Source organism: Taudactylus pleione, unplaced genomic scaffold, assembly GCF_031769625.1.
Source record: "Taudactylus pleione unplaced genomic scaffold, aTauple2 ptg000329l, whole genome shotgun sequence".
Classification (NCBI taxonomy): Eukaryota; Metazoa; Chordata; class Amphibia; order Anura; family Myobatrachidae; genus Taudactylus; species Taudactylus pleione.
Genome location: NW_028284730.1, coordinates 2,995,231 through 3,014,896, shown reverse-complemented (window position 1 = coordinate 3,014,896; position 19,666 = coordinate 2,995,231). Strand labels below are relative to the sequence as shown.

The window sequence follows — 19,666 nt, the reverse complement described above, 5'->3', positions numbered from 1 at the left end:
GTACAAGTCAGTCAATTTCATTGAACCATCTGGACAACCATGTAGATCCTTAAAACTTCGACTGGAAAGCTAGGCCGATTTGCCAACAATTGGGTGATCGCGGATTGTATAGTGCAGTGGTTCTCAAACTCGGTCCGCAGGACCCCACAGAGGTCACGTTTTGCAGGTCACCCAGCAGGTGCACAGGTGTATTCATTACTCACTGTTACATTTTAAAGATCCACAGGTGGAGTTAATTCATATATGATTCTGTGATAGTGTGTATGAACGGTCATTTTGACAATAAAAATGCTAAAAACCGTCCAGACGCATTCCTTTGATTATCCGACCGGCCAAGACAGAAAATCTTGGCATCAATCTCCCAATATCGGCCAGTGTAATCTGTGTGGTCAAAATTTGGCAACTTCTATTAAAAAGAATTGCATAATGTGTAGCACAGATATTATACCAAGCACATGGCAATTATAAATATACAAGTCTATGGGGAGGGGTCCTGTTTGTAGTAAAATAATTGTATCATTTATTAGCTATTATACACGACTCGGAAGACAGTGGTGGTTGAATTAGTGCGATTTTATTTCAGCTTCACCAGTAACAAAGATGAAAACAAACCAGTGGAATGGACACTATGCAGGACAGGAATCCTAATTGCATGGTCACAACTCTCCTGAGTTACTGGAACTGCACCTTCAGCAGTGGGAGCTGCACGTCACTCCCACCAAACAGACAAGGGCGTACATTTACAAGACATCTTAAGAGGAAAAGTGGAGGTGTAGCCCATAGCAACCAACCAGATTGTAGCCATCAATTATCCAGTACATGCTAGATTAGCGACAGCTAGAATTTGATGGTTTGCTCCAGGCAGCTGCTCTACTTACCCTGCTAAGTTTTAGTAAGGCTACCCCAAGGAGGTCTTCAAAGACCAAACTCATACTTTGGATTCTGCTTTAAAATAAAATGTAATAGTTTCCCATATTTATTTAGAACATAAAAACTGCAGCTAGTCATGGATTGAGGTCTCAGCTCCCTCACCCATTCCGCCAAGTTGCTGTGCAGTCGTTTGCAGGCCTATTTGGCAGTGAAGGAAATGATATGATAAGAGAAAATAAACAAAAAAACAACATAAAGAACAAATTCTTCGGTGCGATATAAACAAAGACGAGCAAACATTTACAGCGAAGAGGAAATGCTGACGTACACGCAGTTTTATGTACATAGAACATTAATACTGAGGAATGATTGGTGTGTGGATACAGGTAGATAGGGTTGATTTGTAATATTCTAAAGCATAAAAGCAGTTTTACAGCACAAAGGGAGAGCGAGAATCCCGTTTTAAACCCACTTCCTACTCTTTAAGATTGCCCCCCCCACCAACCACCACATGCCTGCAGAGTGGGCACATTGCATATTCCACATAAGTTATCTCAGCCACTCTACAGGGATTGGGAGAAAGGAAAGACACGCGTGTCCTGTGTTACTCATAGCATAGTACTGATGGGCTACGTGCAGTGATCAGTGGTCTCAAGAAGCAATTTCTTTATAGAGGGTGATGTGGTGGTAGTATCACACCCGGAGGATGGCGTATTTGAAGAGCGCCATAATGCCTGCGCTGATGAGGCCAGAGATCGGCACGGTGACAAACCAGGCCAGGAAGATATTTCTGAAGAGCCGCCAGTCCACTGCCTTCTTGGAGCGCAGCCACCCTACCGATACAACAGACCCAACCTGCAAAACACCAAGCAGAGATTTCCTCTTGTGATATTTTATAGTCATGAGAACAAATCCATTACCCCTCTTACTGCAATTACACCCTCCACCAGGTATCAGGAACTAAATATACTCTTCAATCACAGCAATGCCAACATGCATTAGGATACAACAGGACAGAGCACACCATCCTCACCTTGCAATGTGTGGTACTAATTGGGAGGCCAACATTTGAAGCAATGACAACCGTCAGGGCAGATGCCAACTCGATGCTGAAGCCACTGAAAGGAGAGACGTAGGATATTAATGCAGAGCTGAGGCTTTTGAAAAAAAAAAAATACTTGTTCAGGCTACAGTTTATAAAGTCTGATCTATGTCACAACAGTCTAGTATAGAAGTATCCCTCTTTGACAATGTATTCTGGATGCATTTTCAGATAAAGAAAAATGGGGGGGGAAGATATATGAAAGAGCGATATGGTATTTTTTTGGGATATCAGCGCACGTTATCTGTGCTGATACCACTTCTCCCCCATGTATTAATGTAGGGTTGGGTGTCAAATTATAGGGGTGCGATCTACAAGATAGTGCACCGATGTGCCACCCAACATATGAAAGGTCAGCGGTTTTCAACAGCTGCAGACACTGCTGCCCCTGCTGTGGTGGTAGGACAACGCTGTCCATGGGAGATCTCACGCATGCCCACTGGAGCCGGCTGGGAGGGGAGAGACAGAGCCCACAGCGCATCAGGCTAGTGCAGACTGGCGCGGTCAGGGATTACCGGGAGGGAGGGAGGGGGTTCACTCCCCCACTACAGCAGACGAGATGTTCATACATCTCATCGGTACTGCTTCGCCTCGGTAAATCCGTGCCGCTTATAATACATCTTCCCTAATGTGGTTTGGTTAAGATACGTGGGTGGTGACCGTGCTCATTATCAGCATAATGTGTATTACACCATATTTACTCCACAGCCAAAAATAAGTTGCTACTGTATTGATAAATTAGCCAAAATTAGATTAGCAAGAACCCTTATTAGTGCAATTTATTTCAGTTTATTGTATGTAATGATCCCCTCAATGTACAACACCGTGGGACAGGTCAGTGCTTTGTAGAAAAAGGTTTATTAAACATTGTAATTTTGCCTAATTTTAACCCACTCTTGTGATTTATGGTTACTGACAAAAGACTACTTTGTCTTTATCTACATTCTATAGTCACATTTACAGGAGTATAAAAGGTGTCTACTTGTGAGTTCCATTGTAACTTTTTATTTGCCATAGTAATCCATTATACATTCCAGCCCCATCTCTTCTAGAGGTTTATGTATATTACCTTGAGGGGGTAATTGGAGTTAGATCTTTGCCCATAGTCTGTATGACCCTGCGTCCCCAGACCCACAAACCGATGCAGATACCAACCCCTCCATAGAGGAGCAGCCAGATGGGGGTGGCAGCCTTGGTGTTCACATCCCCGCTCTCATATACCAACCAGAGGGCCACCAATGGGCCAATAGCATTGCTGTAGGAGACAAACGGAAAAATTGTTTAGCAATTCCCATAAACACACCAGCAATAATGTATTAAACTTAACAAAAAGACAAATGTAATAGGGAGAGTTTAGAAAATGTAAGAGTTTAGCAGTCGACATTGGTCAAGTTGTATCTTCAAAATGGGAAACATCTGGATGAGAGTTTAAATCGTGAGTTTTTTTGGGGTCTGAAAAACAGGCGAGTTCATGTTCTCGGACTCATTACATTGGCCTCTCACATATTCTAAACTCTCACCCTATTACATCTGGCCCAAAGTGCTCTTTGTAGGAGGCAAGAAGCCTTCAGTGCAGTCTTTCTATAACAAGCAGTTGGGCCAGGAAGATTAGCAGAATCAGAGGAAGATGAAGCACAGCACACACAGACTACACGGGGTAGTTTTTACTAAGCGGCAGCTTTTCAAAGTCACCACTTATCGGTGGTCCTGCTGCAGGATTTAAAACCGCAATATTTAATGAAAAAAAACAGTAACATTTCCCATTAAGGTTTAAATTCCACAGCACGAACTGTGGACAAGCAGCAAGTGGCTTTGAAAAGCACCCCCGCTTAGCAAGTACACCAGCACCATCGCAATCTACTGGTAGCTCACGACCAACTTGCTGCAGCAACGTGGAACGCTGATCTCTGAAGCGATCAGAGACTAAAGAAGCCTCTGACCTCTCCAGCGTTCCCAGTGATGCAGTGTGCAGGTGACTGCATCCACATTGTGAGGAGCCTGCGCGCCTGCTGGATCTAGTTAGATCCAGTCAGCAGCAAAGTCTACGCGGGAGTGCTGACGGCGTGGAGCGGTGCCCAGCGTGAAGAGAGATAAGTACTGCACAAGGGAGTGGGGCCTGTTCTACATTGGGACAACTACAGGGGGCACGGTGAATAAAAGGGACATAAGTGTGTGTCGTAAAGTATATAAGGGACACTACTATATGGTGTAATGTGAATAAGATTGTGCTGCTGTGTGGAGCAATTTGAATTGGGGATACTATGATTTCGGCAGGACCGACCCCACGTCACTTGCTGCAAAGTCACGCCCCTTTTTTGCATACCACGCCCCCTTTTCCAGTTTGATAGATCACAAAAGTTTTATAGTTTTAAAAGTAGATCACTTGGTCCAAAAGTCTGGCCACCCCTGAAGTACACCCAAAGGATTTAATTACAAGTAACCCTTCCATGGTATACAGTGGAGAGGACGTGACAAAATCATTCACATTGACCCCCATGACCACTGACCTGACGTCGTTTCCACCATGAGCAAAGGAGCCGAAGCAGGCAGTGAGGATCTGTAGGAACTGGAAGAGCAGCGACACCTCAGGCTTATCCTGGTCATGCCATTCTTCTAAAGAAGAATTACTGCTTTTCCTGATTGCCACTTCTCCCTCTGTGCCGCCTTCCTCCTGTTCTTCTGCGCAGACATTACTGTGCGTGTCTGCCACTGCATTGCAGTAACTGGTGTAGCTGTCCATGCGGCCCCTCTTTTTCCCCTCAGTTCCGTGCCAGGTGAGCTTCTCTGCTTCTTCTGGATGGGCCTCAGCTTCCCGGTTCCGGAAAGAATCCAGAGGCATTCCGCAGATGGCCATGGTGTAGGAGGTGTAACTGTTGTTTCGGCGCAGCGGCTTCTCACCGGAGTCTCCCATGCAGTCTCCTACTTTGGCTAAATGCAGTTTATGCAGCAGCTCCTTGTAGAGGCCAGAATCCTTGTGCACTGTGTGATACTGGTACTGCCCGCTGGAATTCATCTGGTTGCTAACAGCCTGGTTGAACTGAACGTGGTTCCCATTTGGCAACTGTACCCTACCTAAAAGAAAGGAAGAGAAAAATTAGCACGCAAATCAAACAAACGTCTCTTTTGGAGTGCGTGACCTGCCCCAAATCCATGCAAACCACATCAATGAAAGCAAACATTGCATCACTTGTACCAGAATCAATGCTGGACTATAGAATACCTATAACCTGCACGTGGAAGATGTCATGTATGGGGCTCCAAGTTCCCAGTTAATGAGGAGGCTTCAGGGTCATTAATATTGGCAAGATATTATAATGCCTTCTGTACCACATTCCTTTGATACAACCCAAGCACAAAGTCTGAAAACCTGGCCTGCTGGTGGCAGTAGAGGGTCAAAATGCTTGTAACAATTTTTTTTTTTTTTAGGTCATTGTTCATAAAGCAGACTATTTACACATTTATCTATGAATTTATAGGTTCAGTTGTCCCTAGCCGTGCAGCATTCCAATTACACTGACTCACGTGCAGGTCGAGCTTGTAGAAGGTAAACAACATTGTCAAGTGACTCTTAATCATAAATAGTGGGTGAAAAGCCGAAGTGTCACATTTTCATTCCCTCTAGGTCATATACAACCATGTAAACTGCGGAATAGGAGTGTCATGGGCTGAGGCAACAGATATGAGAATAGTACATAATATGAGATATGGTAAGAACTTACCTTTGTTATCTCTATTTCTACGAAGTCCATAGGGTTCCACAGGATACCTTGGGGTATAGGCGATGGCGGCAGACATCCAGGCACCACAGAGTTAAATTCTCAGCCTCCCAGGATGCACTGGGGTCCCTCTCCTATAGCCCGCCCCCGAGCCTCAGGCCACTCAGTTTCGTAACAAGCCATAGGCCGGAGCAGGAGCAAAAAAAGAGAGAGAAGAAAGTCTGGAACACACAAGAATCACATTCTCACCAGAAGGAAACGGAGAAACCGGTGACCAGATCAAAGCCCATCTGCAGTACAGGTGCGACAGGGCGGGAGTCCTGTGGAACCCTATGGACTTCGTAGAAATAGAGATAACAAAGGTAAGTTCTTACAATATCTCATAATTTCTACTTCAGGGTCCATAGGGTATCCACAGGATACCTTGGGGATGTCCCAAAGCAGTATCCTTTAAGGGTGGGGACGCTCCTGTGCTGTAAGGAGAATCCGCCGCCCGAAGGAAGAATCCTGAGAGGCGAAGGTATCAAAAACATAATACCTTACAAAAATATGGACAGATGACCACGTGGCTGCCAATCACCGCTGAAGCGCCACGTCGAGCTGCCCACGAAGGAACCACAGACCTAGTGGAAGAGCTTTAAACGAGGATGGAACAGGAAGACCTGTGAATCCATCCTGCCAAAGCTAGCGCAGTGGCAGACCAACCCATTTTATGGAAACCAGAAAGGACAAAACCGAGAGTCTGATTTCTTAAATGGACTGGTACGGTCAACTTAAATTTTTAGAGCCCGTACCACATCCAAAGAGGCCTCACCAGCAGACAGGACTGGGGAAGTAAAGGCAGGTACTATAATTTCCTCACTGATGTGGAAACTAGACACCACCGTAGGTACAAAACCAGGGCAAGTGCGAAGCACTGCCCTGTTCCTAGGAAAGATGAGAAAGAGGGAGGTCTACATGACAGAGCCCCCCATTCTGAGATCCTACCGGCCAAATCAATGGCCAGAAGGAATACATTCCTAGCCATAAGCCATTTGAAGTCCACTGAGCCCAGTGAATCAAATGGCGGTCCTCAAGAGAGCCCTAAAGACCACAGTCAAATCCCAAGGAGCCACAGGAGGAACCAAGGGATGCTGAATATAATGTATACCCTGCACAAAGGTGCGGACATCAGAGTAGCAATCCTACTATGAAACCAACAGGGCAGAAACCTGCACCGTCAGGTAAGCAAGGCGAAGACCGTTATCTAAGCCCACCTGTAGGAAAGCCAACACTCTGGATATCCGAAACACCCGAGGAGCAGAGCCTGTAGGGCGGCAACTGAAAGAAAGTATGCCATACCCAATGGTAAATTCTTGCAGATAAAAGCTTCCGAGCTTAGCATGGACAGAGCCCCTGTTAACTATAGAGCTGGAAAAACTCCTAGACCTTAAGAGGGCAGTCTCCACCGCCACACCGGCAAGGACAGACAACCCAGGTCTGGGTATCAGCCAGGATCCTGAGACAACAGGTCTGGTCATAGATGTAACAGCTTCGGAGTATTAACTGAAACACTCCAAAGATCTGAGTAATAGTGCCGTCTGGCCTACGCACGAGCTATCAGCAGAAGCGCGCCTCCTTCTTGCTATTACTGGAAGAAGGGATAACGGAGGGACGAGGTACACAACTTAGAAGGTCCACTGGACCAACATACGTCTACCATAAGAGTCTCATCTCTGAAAGGCTCCACTTGTTCACCAGAAGATTGAACACCTCCTGATGAAGAGGACATTTCCCTGAATGCACGTCCTGACGGCTGGGAAAGCCTGCTTTCTATCTGAGGACTTCTGAATGAACACTGCCGATGACGGCAGGGATATAGCCTTCCACCCAAGCCAGAATTCGGGACACCACTGTTAGTGTCGCCAGACTTCGGGAACCACCTAGGTGGTTTACATAAGCCATCATGATGACGTTTCCAACCGTACCTGCACGGTATTTCCGTGGAGGACCTGTCCTGCATGCTGGAGAACCGTGAATACTGCTCAGAGTTCTCAGATGTTTATGGAAAGCGCAAAAACTACTGGAGTCCACCTGCCCTGGAACAAGTGTGGACCAGCACCGCTTCCCAGCCACGGATACTGGCGTCCGTTGTCAGAAGGACCCGGTGCGCAATCCCAAAGGGGGTGCCCCTTGTTTAGGTAAGCTATCCGCAGCCACCAGGCCAGAGAGAGACAAACCTTCGGGGAAAGCACTATAGACTTTATCCTATGGGGCAATCCATCCCATCCGGAGAGGATCAATTTTTCTAGAGTGACACTGGGTACTCTCCACCATGTCAAACAGCGACACCCTGGACCCCAGGAACCACATTGCCGAGTGAATAGACACTCGGCGACTCTGCATTACAGGCAAAGGTACGCAGTTGCCTGCAGAGATCTTTTCCTCAATCACAAAGATCCTCAGATGTTGGGATATGGAGCATCCTCTGAAGAATCAGAGAGGACCATTTCCAGTGTATCAGTCAGCCCTAACGTAGCAACACAGATATTGTCCGTTGCAGATGGCACTGAAGTATCTCTGGAGACTCTGGTAACACCAGGTCGCCCGGATTGGGTAACAAGCGGACCCCCTGCATCTGCAGGTGGGCTGCCATAACTACCATGACCCTGTTAAAACTGGAAATGCAAACCTGAGGAAAAACACTGGTGTTTGAAGAAAATAGGGACATTCAGGTAGTCACCCTGAATATATCCAACGACACCACAAAATTCCCAGGCTCCATTGAATGATGGAATGCAGGGTCCCCCTCCTGAACCAAGGAACCCTTAAGAAGTTGTTGAAGGATTCGAGGCTGAGGATGTCCAGGTAAGACCCATTGGGTTTCCGTACCAGAAAGAGGATGGAGTAATACCTAGTTTCCCTTTGGGGCAACGGAATAGGAACTATAACTCCTGCCTGTAGCATAGAGTGTAACACCCTCAAAAATTACAGGGCCTTGTCTTGAATTGACAGAAGACCTGTAATGAAAAACCGTCTGAGAGGCTTTTACCGGGAGGAGAGGACATACATTCAAAAAAATACTTCTCTTGCCCCAGTGTCCGTGGAGGTCAGACACCAGCACTGGGCGAACTGGAGAAGCCGGCCTCCAACTCTGGGGTCCCCCGAGAGGAGGCCCGTCCCGTGAGGCTGAAGGCTTATAGTCCAACTTGGGAGTAGGACGTCTTATAATCCAAGCCTGTTCTTATGGCTGAGCAGATTTCCTGGCTACTAACTGTCTTGGAAAGCTATATTTTAGACTTACCCTGGCCTCACAGGGCCGAAAAGACAAAACCCCAGACCCCGATGGGACTGTAGGCGATGGCAGACAGGCAGACGTAGCTGCTGCCTGCGGGGCCACAATTGTGTCCAGATGAGGGCCAAACAGGACCTGTCCCGTAAAAGGCAAAGCATTCCAAATGGAATCTGCGTCCGCTTTCCAAGAGCGCAACCACAGGGAGCGGCGAGCCGCTACTGCTGCCGAGCCGCTACTGCTGCCGAGGAGATTCTGGAAAGGAGCAGGCTATATGTAAGACTGTCTCATTATGAACGTGGCTAAGTCTCTGAGGATTTGCCACTATACACCTGCTCTGCTGGAGAATCAGTGTGCAGAGATCCAGTTACCTACCCAGCGCTCCATGGCTCTGGCCCCCCAGCACACGGCCATAGCCGGCCTGGAAGCCCCTCCAGCAAGGGAATAATTGTATTTTAAATATATTTGCACCTTGCAATGTGTAACCTCCTTCAAGGAGGACCTGGAGGGCATGGGCCACGCAACACTCCTCACTAGGCGTGTAACATGAGAATCTACCCGTAAAGGTAACTCCCATTCGGAAAAATAATTATCCGCAATGGGGTATGCAAAAGGTCAACCGTTTTTGAGGCTGGAACCCCTTACCCGGATTTCCCACGCCTCCTCTAAATGATCCACCTGACCAGATAGAGGAATTACAGTGGCAACACCCTTATCCTTAAAGAAGGCATAGTTGGATTTAGCCACGGGGGATATGTAATAACCAAAGCTGCACGGACTGCCCGTATAAGGCCAGGTATATAGACTTTAGACCCAGACTACGCCTCCTTTGCACTAAGGGGCTTGTGTCTGAAAAAGTCAATAATGTCACCGTCATCAGACGTCATGTCCTTACCAGTCTGAGACCCGAAAGGCCGTTTAGACGGCCGAAATGGTGACTCCCCCTGCAAAACGTCCATCAGGTGCTATACCATTTGGACAATAAATTCACCCACACAGGCTCCTGCGAGACCTCGGGGGGCGAAAAACAGGATACACTGGGGTACCATCAACTGCCCAGGGACCCCTGCATGTGATGAGACAACCACTCGCTGCGAGAACCCCTATGGGGAAACGCATGGAGCGTTGCCCACAAGGGCTGTAAACATCTTAGCCAGCCGAGGGCGGTCCCTTTTTGTGCAGGCACAGTGACAGAAATGGGGCGTGATATACAATACAACATGCCCTCCATAAACCCTCAGCGTCTACATATCCCTCCGCTAACTGCACATGATATCAGTACATTATAGCTGGAAGAGGATATCCTCGTTCACTTTCAGACATGAGGATTGTGAACGGAGCGTATGTGACTTCCCACACAGAAAAACCACGTTTACTGTGAGGTAATAAACACCCTGCAACACCGCACCGCAAGGGCTGTAGCAGAAGAACAGGGATAGGAAAAAAGGCTGACAGTCAGAAATTAAAGTACAGGCAAACAGCGCTAGCATTTAAGTCACATACAATGCACAGATAATATCCTGCATTACAAACACTGCGATCAACTACACAGACCAGAGCCTGGTAGGAAACAGTGCTGCATACACTGACCTTATTGAAGGAGAGGTATGCGGGGGACCCGGACCGCAATGGCACCTGTAACAGCTTCCAGCAGCGTTTGTCATTCCCAGCACATGTAGTGAGAAAATGGCCACCGAGGAGCAGAGAGGAGGCAGGGCCCGGGGGAGGAGCGCTGACACAGCCCGCTCAGACCACTGTGGAATGACACTGTGCAGCGGGGGAGACACCGGCTGTGAGACAGGGAAGGCGTTCTCCCCTGGCCTGCTATTAACCCCTGGGACGCCGCGCTGTACCGCACATGCTGCGGTCCGCTGTCCCTGGTGGTCTAGTGGAAGGCGCAGGATCAGTACCTGGCCCCACGCGCAGCCGGTCCCCAGGGAGCCCCCTGCCTGGGGACCAAAAAGGACTGTGTTACCGCTGGGTGCCCACCGCGGGACCCCACCGCTTACCTTGTCCCCCGTGCATCCGGCCACAGTCCAGGTAGCCTGGGTCACCGCTAGCTGTGACCCCAGCTACCAACCAGCATCCCTGGATCGGTACCGGCGGGGTGTAGGAGTGACAGCATGGACGTCAATACTGACTGTCCTATGCTGGAGCACTCTAGTTGTGCAGCCACAGCTGCGAAGAAATCTTCAGGGGCCTTGAAAAGACGCCCCTCTGTACGGTGCGACTGGTCCGGCCAGGCACCAACGAAAACTGAGTGGCCTGAGGCTCGGGGGCGGGGTATAGGAGAGGGACCCCAGTGCATCCTGGGAGGCTGAGAATTTAACTCTGTGGTGCCTGGATGTCTGTCACCATCGCCTATACCCCCAAGGTATCCTGTGGATACCCTATGGACCCTGAAGTAGAAAAAGTATCTCAGGTGAAGATTTTGGATCTTTGATGACCACCTGGAGAGGAAGCTGGGACATGGTCACACTAGCCCAACCTTACAGCCCCTCCATACATAAAAAGGTTTTCATTAACCAACTTACGTGCAGTAATAATGAATGAATAAGGGCTAGAACTGGTACAAACCGACTATACCTCACAGGTTACGCAGTTTAGAAGGAGAAAGGCTACTTGCAAATACATGTTATAGGATTAAATGGCCCCAAATTTGAAGTTTAAATGGAGCTTGAAGGGTGAATGTTTCCTAGCAGTACAAGGAGATTAACATTCACATGAGAGACCGTAGCAAACCGCAAGTGAAGTGTTCAATATGTAGACTCTTAAATAGTCTCCACAGAAAGGCTGTTAAGGTGGGTCTGCACTATACGATATATCATGAGATCTTTGTAGTTTCAACCAATCTACACGACCTTCGTATTATGTGTACACCTGATTTTCGTATACACACGCCGTTCTTCGCATTGTCCCATCTGATGTGATGTAGGCAGTGGTGTAGTGTATACACACGACTGCACGTATGTACAGGACAAACGATTAATTGGATACAATATCAGTCATATTGCATAGTGTGTACGCTCAAAATCATGTGTTCTGGGATCGTATGATTGTAAGTGAAATTGCATCGGCCATTGCATGAAACATCGTTCAGGTGTAGCATTCCCGCTAAAACATGGCAGGTGCAGTCCCCACCCACGGACCAGTGTCTCGCGGATGGGAAAGAGATGCAGCCATCATAGTCAGTGAATAGATGCCGTGCACATAGCTTCTATTCACATAGAGGGGACAGCACGGCATATCCCTAAAATCCAGGCAAGCCCCCAAGAGCGATGAAAAGAGGTATATCTTAAAGACATGTACCCTTTTCTCGTGGTCACACCCCCTTTTCGGGTACGTGATGTAGTGCAGTTTCTAAGTCCGGCACCGGACCTAGAGTGAACACTACAGGTGTGTACCTAGCTGTAGACCTCTGGTATTAAGGATTTCAAGAAATTTTCTAAAACCCACCCTTTAGCTATCCACCACCAGTTGTAGCAGGTTAGTCATGATTACATGGTCTTATCTTACAGTAGCAGTAGAGAAACACTTCACAGATTATGTATATGAGAGGGGAGGAGGCACACCATGAAAGACAGGCCTTAAAGTGTAAGAAGGGTCAAATAGATATAAAGGCCAAAATGAAAATAAGTGCTTTCTAGAACACTAGTTACCCAGTATAAGATAATTAATAGGCAGAAAACAGGGCTAGGTCAATTACCATTCCCAGGTTGGTCAATGTTGGTCTCCATGCTCCGACACTTCTCCCTCTCTGGAACATCATCACTATCACCCATCTTGAAGGTCACTGTCCGCTCCTCTGCTGTGCGTGATGGTATCGGCACAGACACCATGTCTATAATTGGCACCTTTGTCTCAGCAGTGATGCCCCCATTAATGGGCAACTTCACGTCTGAATCCTGCTTCAGCAGGTTACAGTTGTCTCTGCTCCTATCCATCAAGGGGGACTCAGAAGGGCTCGACTTCTTTTCACCTGTGGAACATGATCATGAGAAGAGAAGCTGCTGAACAGTTTCCAGTACTGCAGTCACCACTATCACAACCAGGATATAAACCCTACACTAATGCAAAATACACAGCACTGCCTGTTAGCTCACTATCTCCTACATTACAATACATTATCTAAATACAAGAATAGGTGGGTCCCACATAAATCTCACATGCATTGCAGTAGGACACCATGGGAGTAATGACTGGCTTCTGAGACAGTCTGAAGTGCTGCAGCCATTTGGGGATATAAACAGTGTTCTCCCCCGGGTGGGGGCCTTCGCAATTATGCACGTGCCAGGAAAATGGGCATCTCCCTTACCAATCCGGCCCAATAGGTCTCAGGCTGCTCCCCCACTGGCTCTCAGTCAAAAGTCACCATTATACAGCGCCCCCTGTAGTTTTCCCCTTTATGCATTGTCCCCTGTAGTTTAACTTTGCCCTTATGTATTGCCCCCTGGCTGAAGAAGTGCCCCCAGACTGGTCCCTTATGTAGTGCCCCCAGGTATAATAGTGTCCCTTATGCAGTGCCCCCAGGCTGGCCCCTTATGCAGTGCCCCCAGGTTTAATAGTGTCCCTTATGCAGTGCCCCCAGACTGGTCCTGGCCCCAGCCCAGCACTTACCGTTACTTGCTGGACGCTCCCTCGCGCTGACTGGATCTAATTAGATCCAGCAGGCGCGCGGGGCTGGCTCCTCACGTCGTGCACAGTGAATCACTGGGAACGCTGGCCTCTGAAGCGATCGGAGGCTTCTTTAGCCTCCGGTCACTTCAGAGGCCAATGTTCCACAACGGGGGTCGGCGGGGAATAGTGCCGGGCGGCAGGCTGTTTCTGCCGGGCGATGTGCCCGCAGAAAACAGCCTGGGGAGAACACTGAACAAGGTCATTAAAAAAAAAAAAAAAAAGTACTGAAATCAGAGGGACACTTACGTTCTATCCTTCTCCTCATTCTGGGGCAAATGAAGAACCAAACCACCAAAGCGCAGATCACCGCACACCCCACAGATATGAGGATGACGCCCCACAGGGGAATCTTGTCAAATCCAAGCACTAGAAGAATGAACAGAAACACATGAAAGCCGACCCTTGCAGCAGAGCCTTCCAATTGTGCAGCTCCAGAAACATAACTCCATCAGGGCTCAGCTTGCAGGTCCGGGCAGCGCTAGTCACGGATAAAGGATCTCGGTGTGTGTAGCTAAAGGTGTACAGGTTGTTAAGCTTCACATTCCTACCAGTTACAAGTTGCTAGAATAGACCATCACTTATCACAGTGGTAGTAAATCCGGACAAGATGCTAGTATATTTATTACTGTATGTAACAGATGGTATGAGCGTTTTAAAATATGAGGCACATGTAAAAAGAAAAATGTTCATTAAAAGATAGCATGAAGCCTTATATTAGGTTTATAGCTCCTTATTTGGATTGTTTTTGAGAGTGGAGTCAAACATAAGCCTTTGAGCTGTCTGATATTAATCTGCTATGGAGATGGTGGAATGCGCTATACCTACCTTGCTGGTGTTGCTCCTCTCCTCAAATCTCAGACCAAATAGGCCCTAATAAGTACCCAAGCTGAGGATATAAAGATTGGCTTCAGAGCGCAGCTCCCGCTGGATATAGGCCTGGAGCACCTGGACGCTGCTGATGGCATCACTCTGGCTGACGGTCATTGGAAGTCAGGGCTCTCAGCGGTGTTTCACCCTGCAGTCCCCAACACGTTTTGTTCATATACTGCATCTTGTCAAGTATATGCACAAAACGCGTCAGTGATTGCAGAGTGAAGCGCACCGCCAGGAGCCCTGATTACCACCCGCCGGAGTGACGTGAGCAGCCGCAGCCCGTTGCAGCCAGACATTCCAGGCCTGTATGCAGCGGGAGCATGCGCTCTGAAGCCCATCATAACTTCCTCAGCTTGGGTACTGATTAGGGCCTATATGGGTCGAGAATCGGAGGGGAGGAGAAACACCAAAAAGGTAGGGATAGCACATTCCACCACCTCCATAAAAGATCAACATCACAGACAGCTTAAAGCATTATGTTGGAAAAATTTTTTATTTAATTTATGTACACTGGTTTTATTTGCATTAAAGATTTCAGAAAAATGTTTTTGAAACCTTGAACAACCATGTTTTAAGGATTTCTAAATCAGGGTTGAAATAAAAATAAATAAATAAAAACACTGCTTTTCTACCAACCCTGGTTGGACTCCACTCAAAAACAATCCAAATAAGGAGCTATGAATGTAATATAATACTTCATAATATCTTTTAATGAAAATTCTTTTTTTGCCACATATTTTAATGCTCTCAGTCCATTTCTGTTTCAATTTTATTTATATTGAGCTGCTATACATTACAACTAGCAAGGCGACATAATGTGATAAAACGGAAAGTATATATGGTCATATTGGAATCATTCCCTTTGTAACCATTCGGCAGAAAGGTCAGCAACATTATACTATATGTCTTCCCAATCACTAAAAGGAGACTTCCCTTTAGACAGCGCTTATCTGCATTTTATTAACATTGGGCCATAAGAAATCACTGTCAAGAGACCTTAAGTGCCAGGAGTCATTGGTCTTCTGGTCGCAGCTATATTACAGCACCTCCAAAGTCATTTGGTTATCAACACTGAGCAAAATTATTTCCTTCCTCACAAAAAAGTTGTTCACAAGAACTATACCAAGCAGGACCCATCTTTACTAAAGGCTATGGCAAATCCTCAGCTCATTCTAGGCCTCATATTTAGCAAAGAAATGGTGTGAAAAGTAATTAAAAAAAAAAAAAAGAAGGAGCTTAAAACTGTAAATGAGGCCTCTATGTACATCATCAAGGCTGCACTACTACCACTTTCTTCACAGCACTGACTGTAAAGGAGGAGAGAGAGGGGGCTGGAGGACCAATCACAAGCTACAATAAAGTAGGATTGGATCTTCCACTCACAATTTAGAATTTGTTAGCAGAACCAATCTGTGGGTTATATATTATACAGACAGCAAAGCCCTGGGAATAACAGGCTAGGGGCCACTTTAAGAAATTATTTTCCTAGGTGGCAGTGCCCACAATCAAGCCAAAAAAAGTGTTACTCTGGCTGTTGAGTTACTTATTAACACCCAGCACGGTAAAACAGATTTCCAATCCCTGCTTGGCAGACAAACGGATGCTCATTATGCATCTACTTTTTTTAACATAGATCATAGCGATTTAAGACGGTAAAATTATGGAAATGTGCAGATAAGCAAGAAATAACCAATTCACAAGGTTAAATCATTTACTATTAGTAAACACTGACTGATGCAGAGCCTCACATAGCACACTGCTGCAGTGAGACAGGTAATACATACTAACAAAGGTTTATGTCTCCTGGCCCAGGCCGGTGACTGATAAGGGTGAAGCCAGGGGAAGAGAGAAAAAAAAAAAAAATATATATATATATATATATATATATATAAGGGACTGACCACCTATCTGCAGGTAACCTATGTACACAGACAGGGCAGTCACCCCATGTAGCACGTGCATTGTCAACTGGTGTCATTGAGAATCATAACAGTGCAAACATTTTTTTTCTGCTCCTTAACCCTCCAACCACCCATTCCAAGGGAACAGCACGAGGCTGATGCTTGGAACGCCTGCAGTTTGGAGAGTGAGAGGTGGAATGAAAACAATTCTTATGGAGTTCTCCTTTAACCTATGCCACACCAACACTATAAGGCACCCTTCTGATAAATCTAAAGCAATATTTAGCGGTTCTTCTGTAGCATCTTCATAGTCACCACCATTGCTGAAGGGGATGTAGTGAGAGTGGGCTGGAATTGCAATACTGAAGGAGTTGGGAAGAAATGGCTGTAGTGATTTAGCCAAGGTGGAATGAAAGACTAATTCTTAAGGGGTTTTTCTTTAACCTATGCCACGCCAACGCTATAAGGCATGTGAAAGCTTAATTTATCAATAAAAAGGAGAACTTCATATAAGTGCTTTAAAAGTTCATTATAAAAAAAATAAAAAAAATTTAAAATTAAGCATTTCTATTCTTCACAGTTTAATAGTACATAACTACCCAAAATATGGTAATGTTGTATTAAAAGATTATATTGGTCTATCGGATATACTGGGAAAGTAGAATTTGTATTCCCTTATGCACGTTTAATATAGGCATAAAATCCTATCAAATCCATTTAAATGTTCTGTGCCAGAAGTAGTGTACAAGGCTGACCCCTCAGATGCCTATGGGCCAGGGATTACAGCCCATACTGCAGTCTGCTACAGTGCAGGATAGTTCTAGAACATTGTGCAGGAGTCATTATTTGGAATATTTGTTTTTCTCCATTGTATTCTTTAAAAAAAAAACAAATATATATATATATATATATATATGTCTAATAGTTTAAGTAGAGTCTGTGCTCAACTTGTCTGCTCCTAACACTAAAGGCCCCCCATACACTCTGCGATAAAGCAGCCAATTCGACTGATGGGTACGATTTGGCTGCTATATCGCACCATGTATGGGCTGATGTCAGACCGAGTGCGCACCTGTGGGGTCGTACATCGCACCCCCTGATCTTACTGCAGGTTCAGTTGATCAGAGGATGAGATGAGCGATCCCATGCAGCGCTATGCGGGAGCCGACATAACGGGCGGCCGGCCACCCGATTGCACCATGTGTGGGGACCATAGTGTATGGCCGGCTTAACCCTGGGAAACATGGTACATATATGTATGGCTCTGTCTTGAAGGAGTAAAAAGTAAGAGGGAAAGAGGTGAAATGTAAGTGGTTCTTCTGTAGCATCTTCATAGTCACCGCCATTGCTGAAGGGGGAGGTAGTGAGAGAGGGCAGAATTGCACTACTGAAGGAGCTGGGAGGAAATAGCTGCAGTGATTTAGCCAAGTTGGTTAGCTATTTAGGTTAGAACTGTCAGCATACACTAGCCTGCCGCCTTCTGTAACGGGCACAGGCCAGCAGACTTCTAGAAGTTTTCAGTCCTGCAAAGTAAAAGTAGTAAATTTTGGGTTTAATGGTGGGCTCAAAGTGTACATGCCAGAGGCAACAGACCAAGAGTTTAATAAAAAGGTTACTCACGGGGTGCACCAGTGTACATAATGGAGAACAGGTTGATGCTGATAGTACAGGCATAGAAGACGGGCAGGGCACGTAGTCCATTAGGAACAGGGTCGGCCTGCAAAAGGAGCAACATTGCATCACAAAATGGACCAAAATGGCTGTCTACACACGTTCTTTGGCAGCAGTGCTGTTCTAATTCTACCTATTCTATAGCTCCATTACAGCACTCTAACCAAGGGTACAGATTACAAAGTAGGGTATGAATTTTCCCAATGTAAAAGCTTAGCAGTTGTTCCTTTATCAGAAATAGAAAGTCAGTGTGTGAATATTACAGAATGTTTTCCTCAAATAGAACACACAGGAAGAGCACCACCCCCTGCAGGGTTTATACAGGGCGTTTCACTATTTGGCCTCAAAGTTTTTCTTAGAATGTTTAATGTAATTGATTTAGTGAAATGTGAGACAATACCTTGGTCTATGAGAAACATGAGGAAGTCATAGCAAGTGTTGAAAGCATTCACCATTAGCATCCTTCAGAAAGTGGGTTGCTGGCCTCTGAAGCTATCAGAGGCTAAAGAAGCCTTTGATCGCTTCAGCGTTCCCAGTGATGCAGTGCACGGAGGCGTGTGGGTGACGTCATCCATGACCCCTCGCAATGTTTCACTGGGAACTTGTGAGCATCCTGCGCTCCAGCTGGAACGAGCTTGATCTAGTCAGCGCAGCGGGACAGATGACAGGAGGAGCGGTCCCCAGCGTGAACTTCATGCAGGCAAGTTCTGCACAGGGGTGTGGGGGCATTGCCCAAGAGACACTACTACAAGGGGTACTGCTTAATGGGCTCAACTACAAGGGGCATTGCATAATGGGCAGTACTACAGGGAATTTTACATACAGGGGGCATTGCATAAGGAGCACTATTACAGGTAATTTGGCTTAAGGGTGCCTTGAAAAAAATGAAGGCGACCTTAAGGGTGCTGAAAAAGTTTGGGAACCACTGCACTACAGCATTAAGCACAATTTCTGTATTAACCCTAAAAATGCTTTTACACTGCAGACAGACAAGAGATTCATGAATTCTAAAAGGTGCGTACACACACACAAAGTAGTAATGAATGATTTTCGTTCAGTTTTTCCCTTGAAAAAGTGAACGAAAATAGTTTTACAAAGTAGTTGGTTTTACTTTACTTAATAAACAATTTTCTGTGTGTTGAAGGAAAAATGTTGCACCTTCTGAAAATCGTTCAGTTGGCCAGTCTCACTGAACTACAATCGACAAACGTGAACGTGCATGAATGATAATAGTTCATCGTTTTACACTGAACGATATTTTGAACGATCGAACGATAACGACGTCGGTATAGTTAAATCGTTCAAAAACTGGTTGTGTGTATACGCACCTTTAGGAATAAATGCAGCTGAATGCTTTTAGGTGTATTTAAACTTGGGCACATTATTCCAGTCCTGCATGGCTGCAAAGCCGGAGACTCCAGATTATGACCACTCATGGTCATGGAGGACTGTGCATGATCAGCAATACTTATAAGGATAGCAGAGATACTATGCAAGATTATCTGAACATATACAGTACCAAGCACTAAAAGGCGGCACACACGCAACTGTGTGCAGGGAGGAAAGTACATCATCCCTGATTGTA

General features: G+C 46.2%; 1 protein-coding gene across 2 annotated transcripts in view; it reads right to left on the bottom strand.

Annotated features, from left to right (window-relative positions):
- Positions 1-558: 558 nt before the first annotated feature.
- SLC20A1 (solute carrier family 20 member 1) overlaps positions 559-19,666 on the bottom strand; it is a 37,414-nt gene continuing 18,306 nt past the window's right edge. For both annotated transcript variants that reach the window (XM_088443304.1, XM_088443305.1), the window contains exons 5-11: positions 18,031-18,127; positions 13,883-14,002; positions 12,666-12,938; positions 4,480-5,044; positions 3,042-3,227; positions 1,904-1,988; positions 559-1,725 (exon numbers count right to left, since the gene is read on the bottom strand). In XM_088443304.1, the coding sequence (XP_088299430.1) occupies positions 1,564-1,725; positions 1,904-1,988; positions 3,042-3,227; positions 4,480-5,044; positions 12,666-12,938; positions 13,883-14,002; positions 18,031-18,127 (1,488 nt within the window). In that variant the 3' untranslated portion in view covers positions 559-1,563. The remainder of the gene's footprint in view (positions 1,726-1,903; positions 1,989-3,041; positions 3,228-4,479; positions 5,045-12,665; positions 12,939-13,882; positions 14,003-18,030; positions 18,128-19,666) is intronic.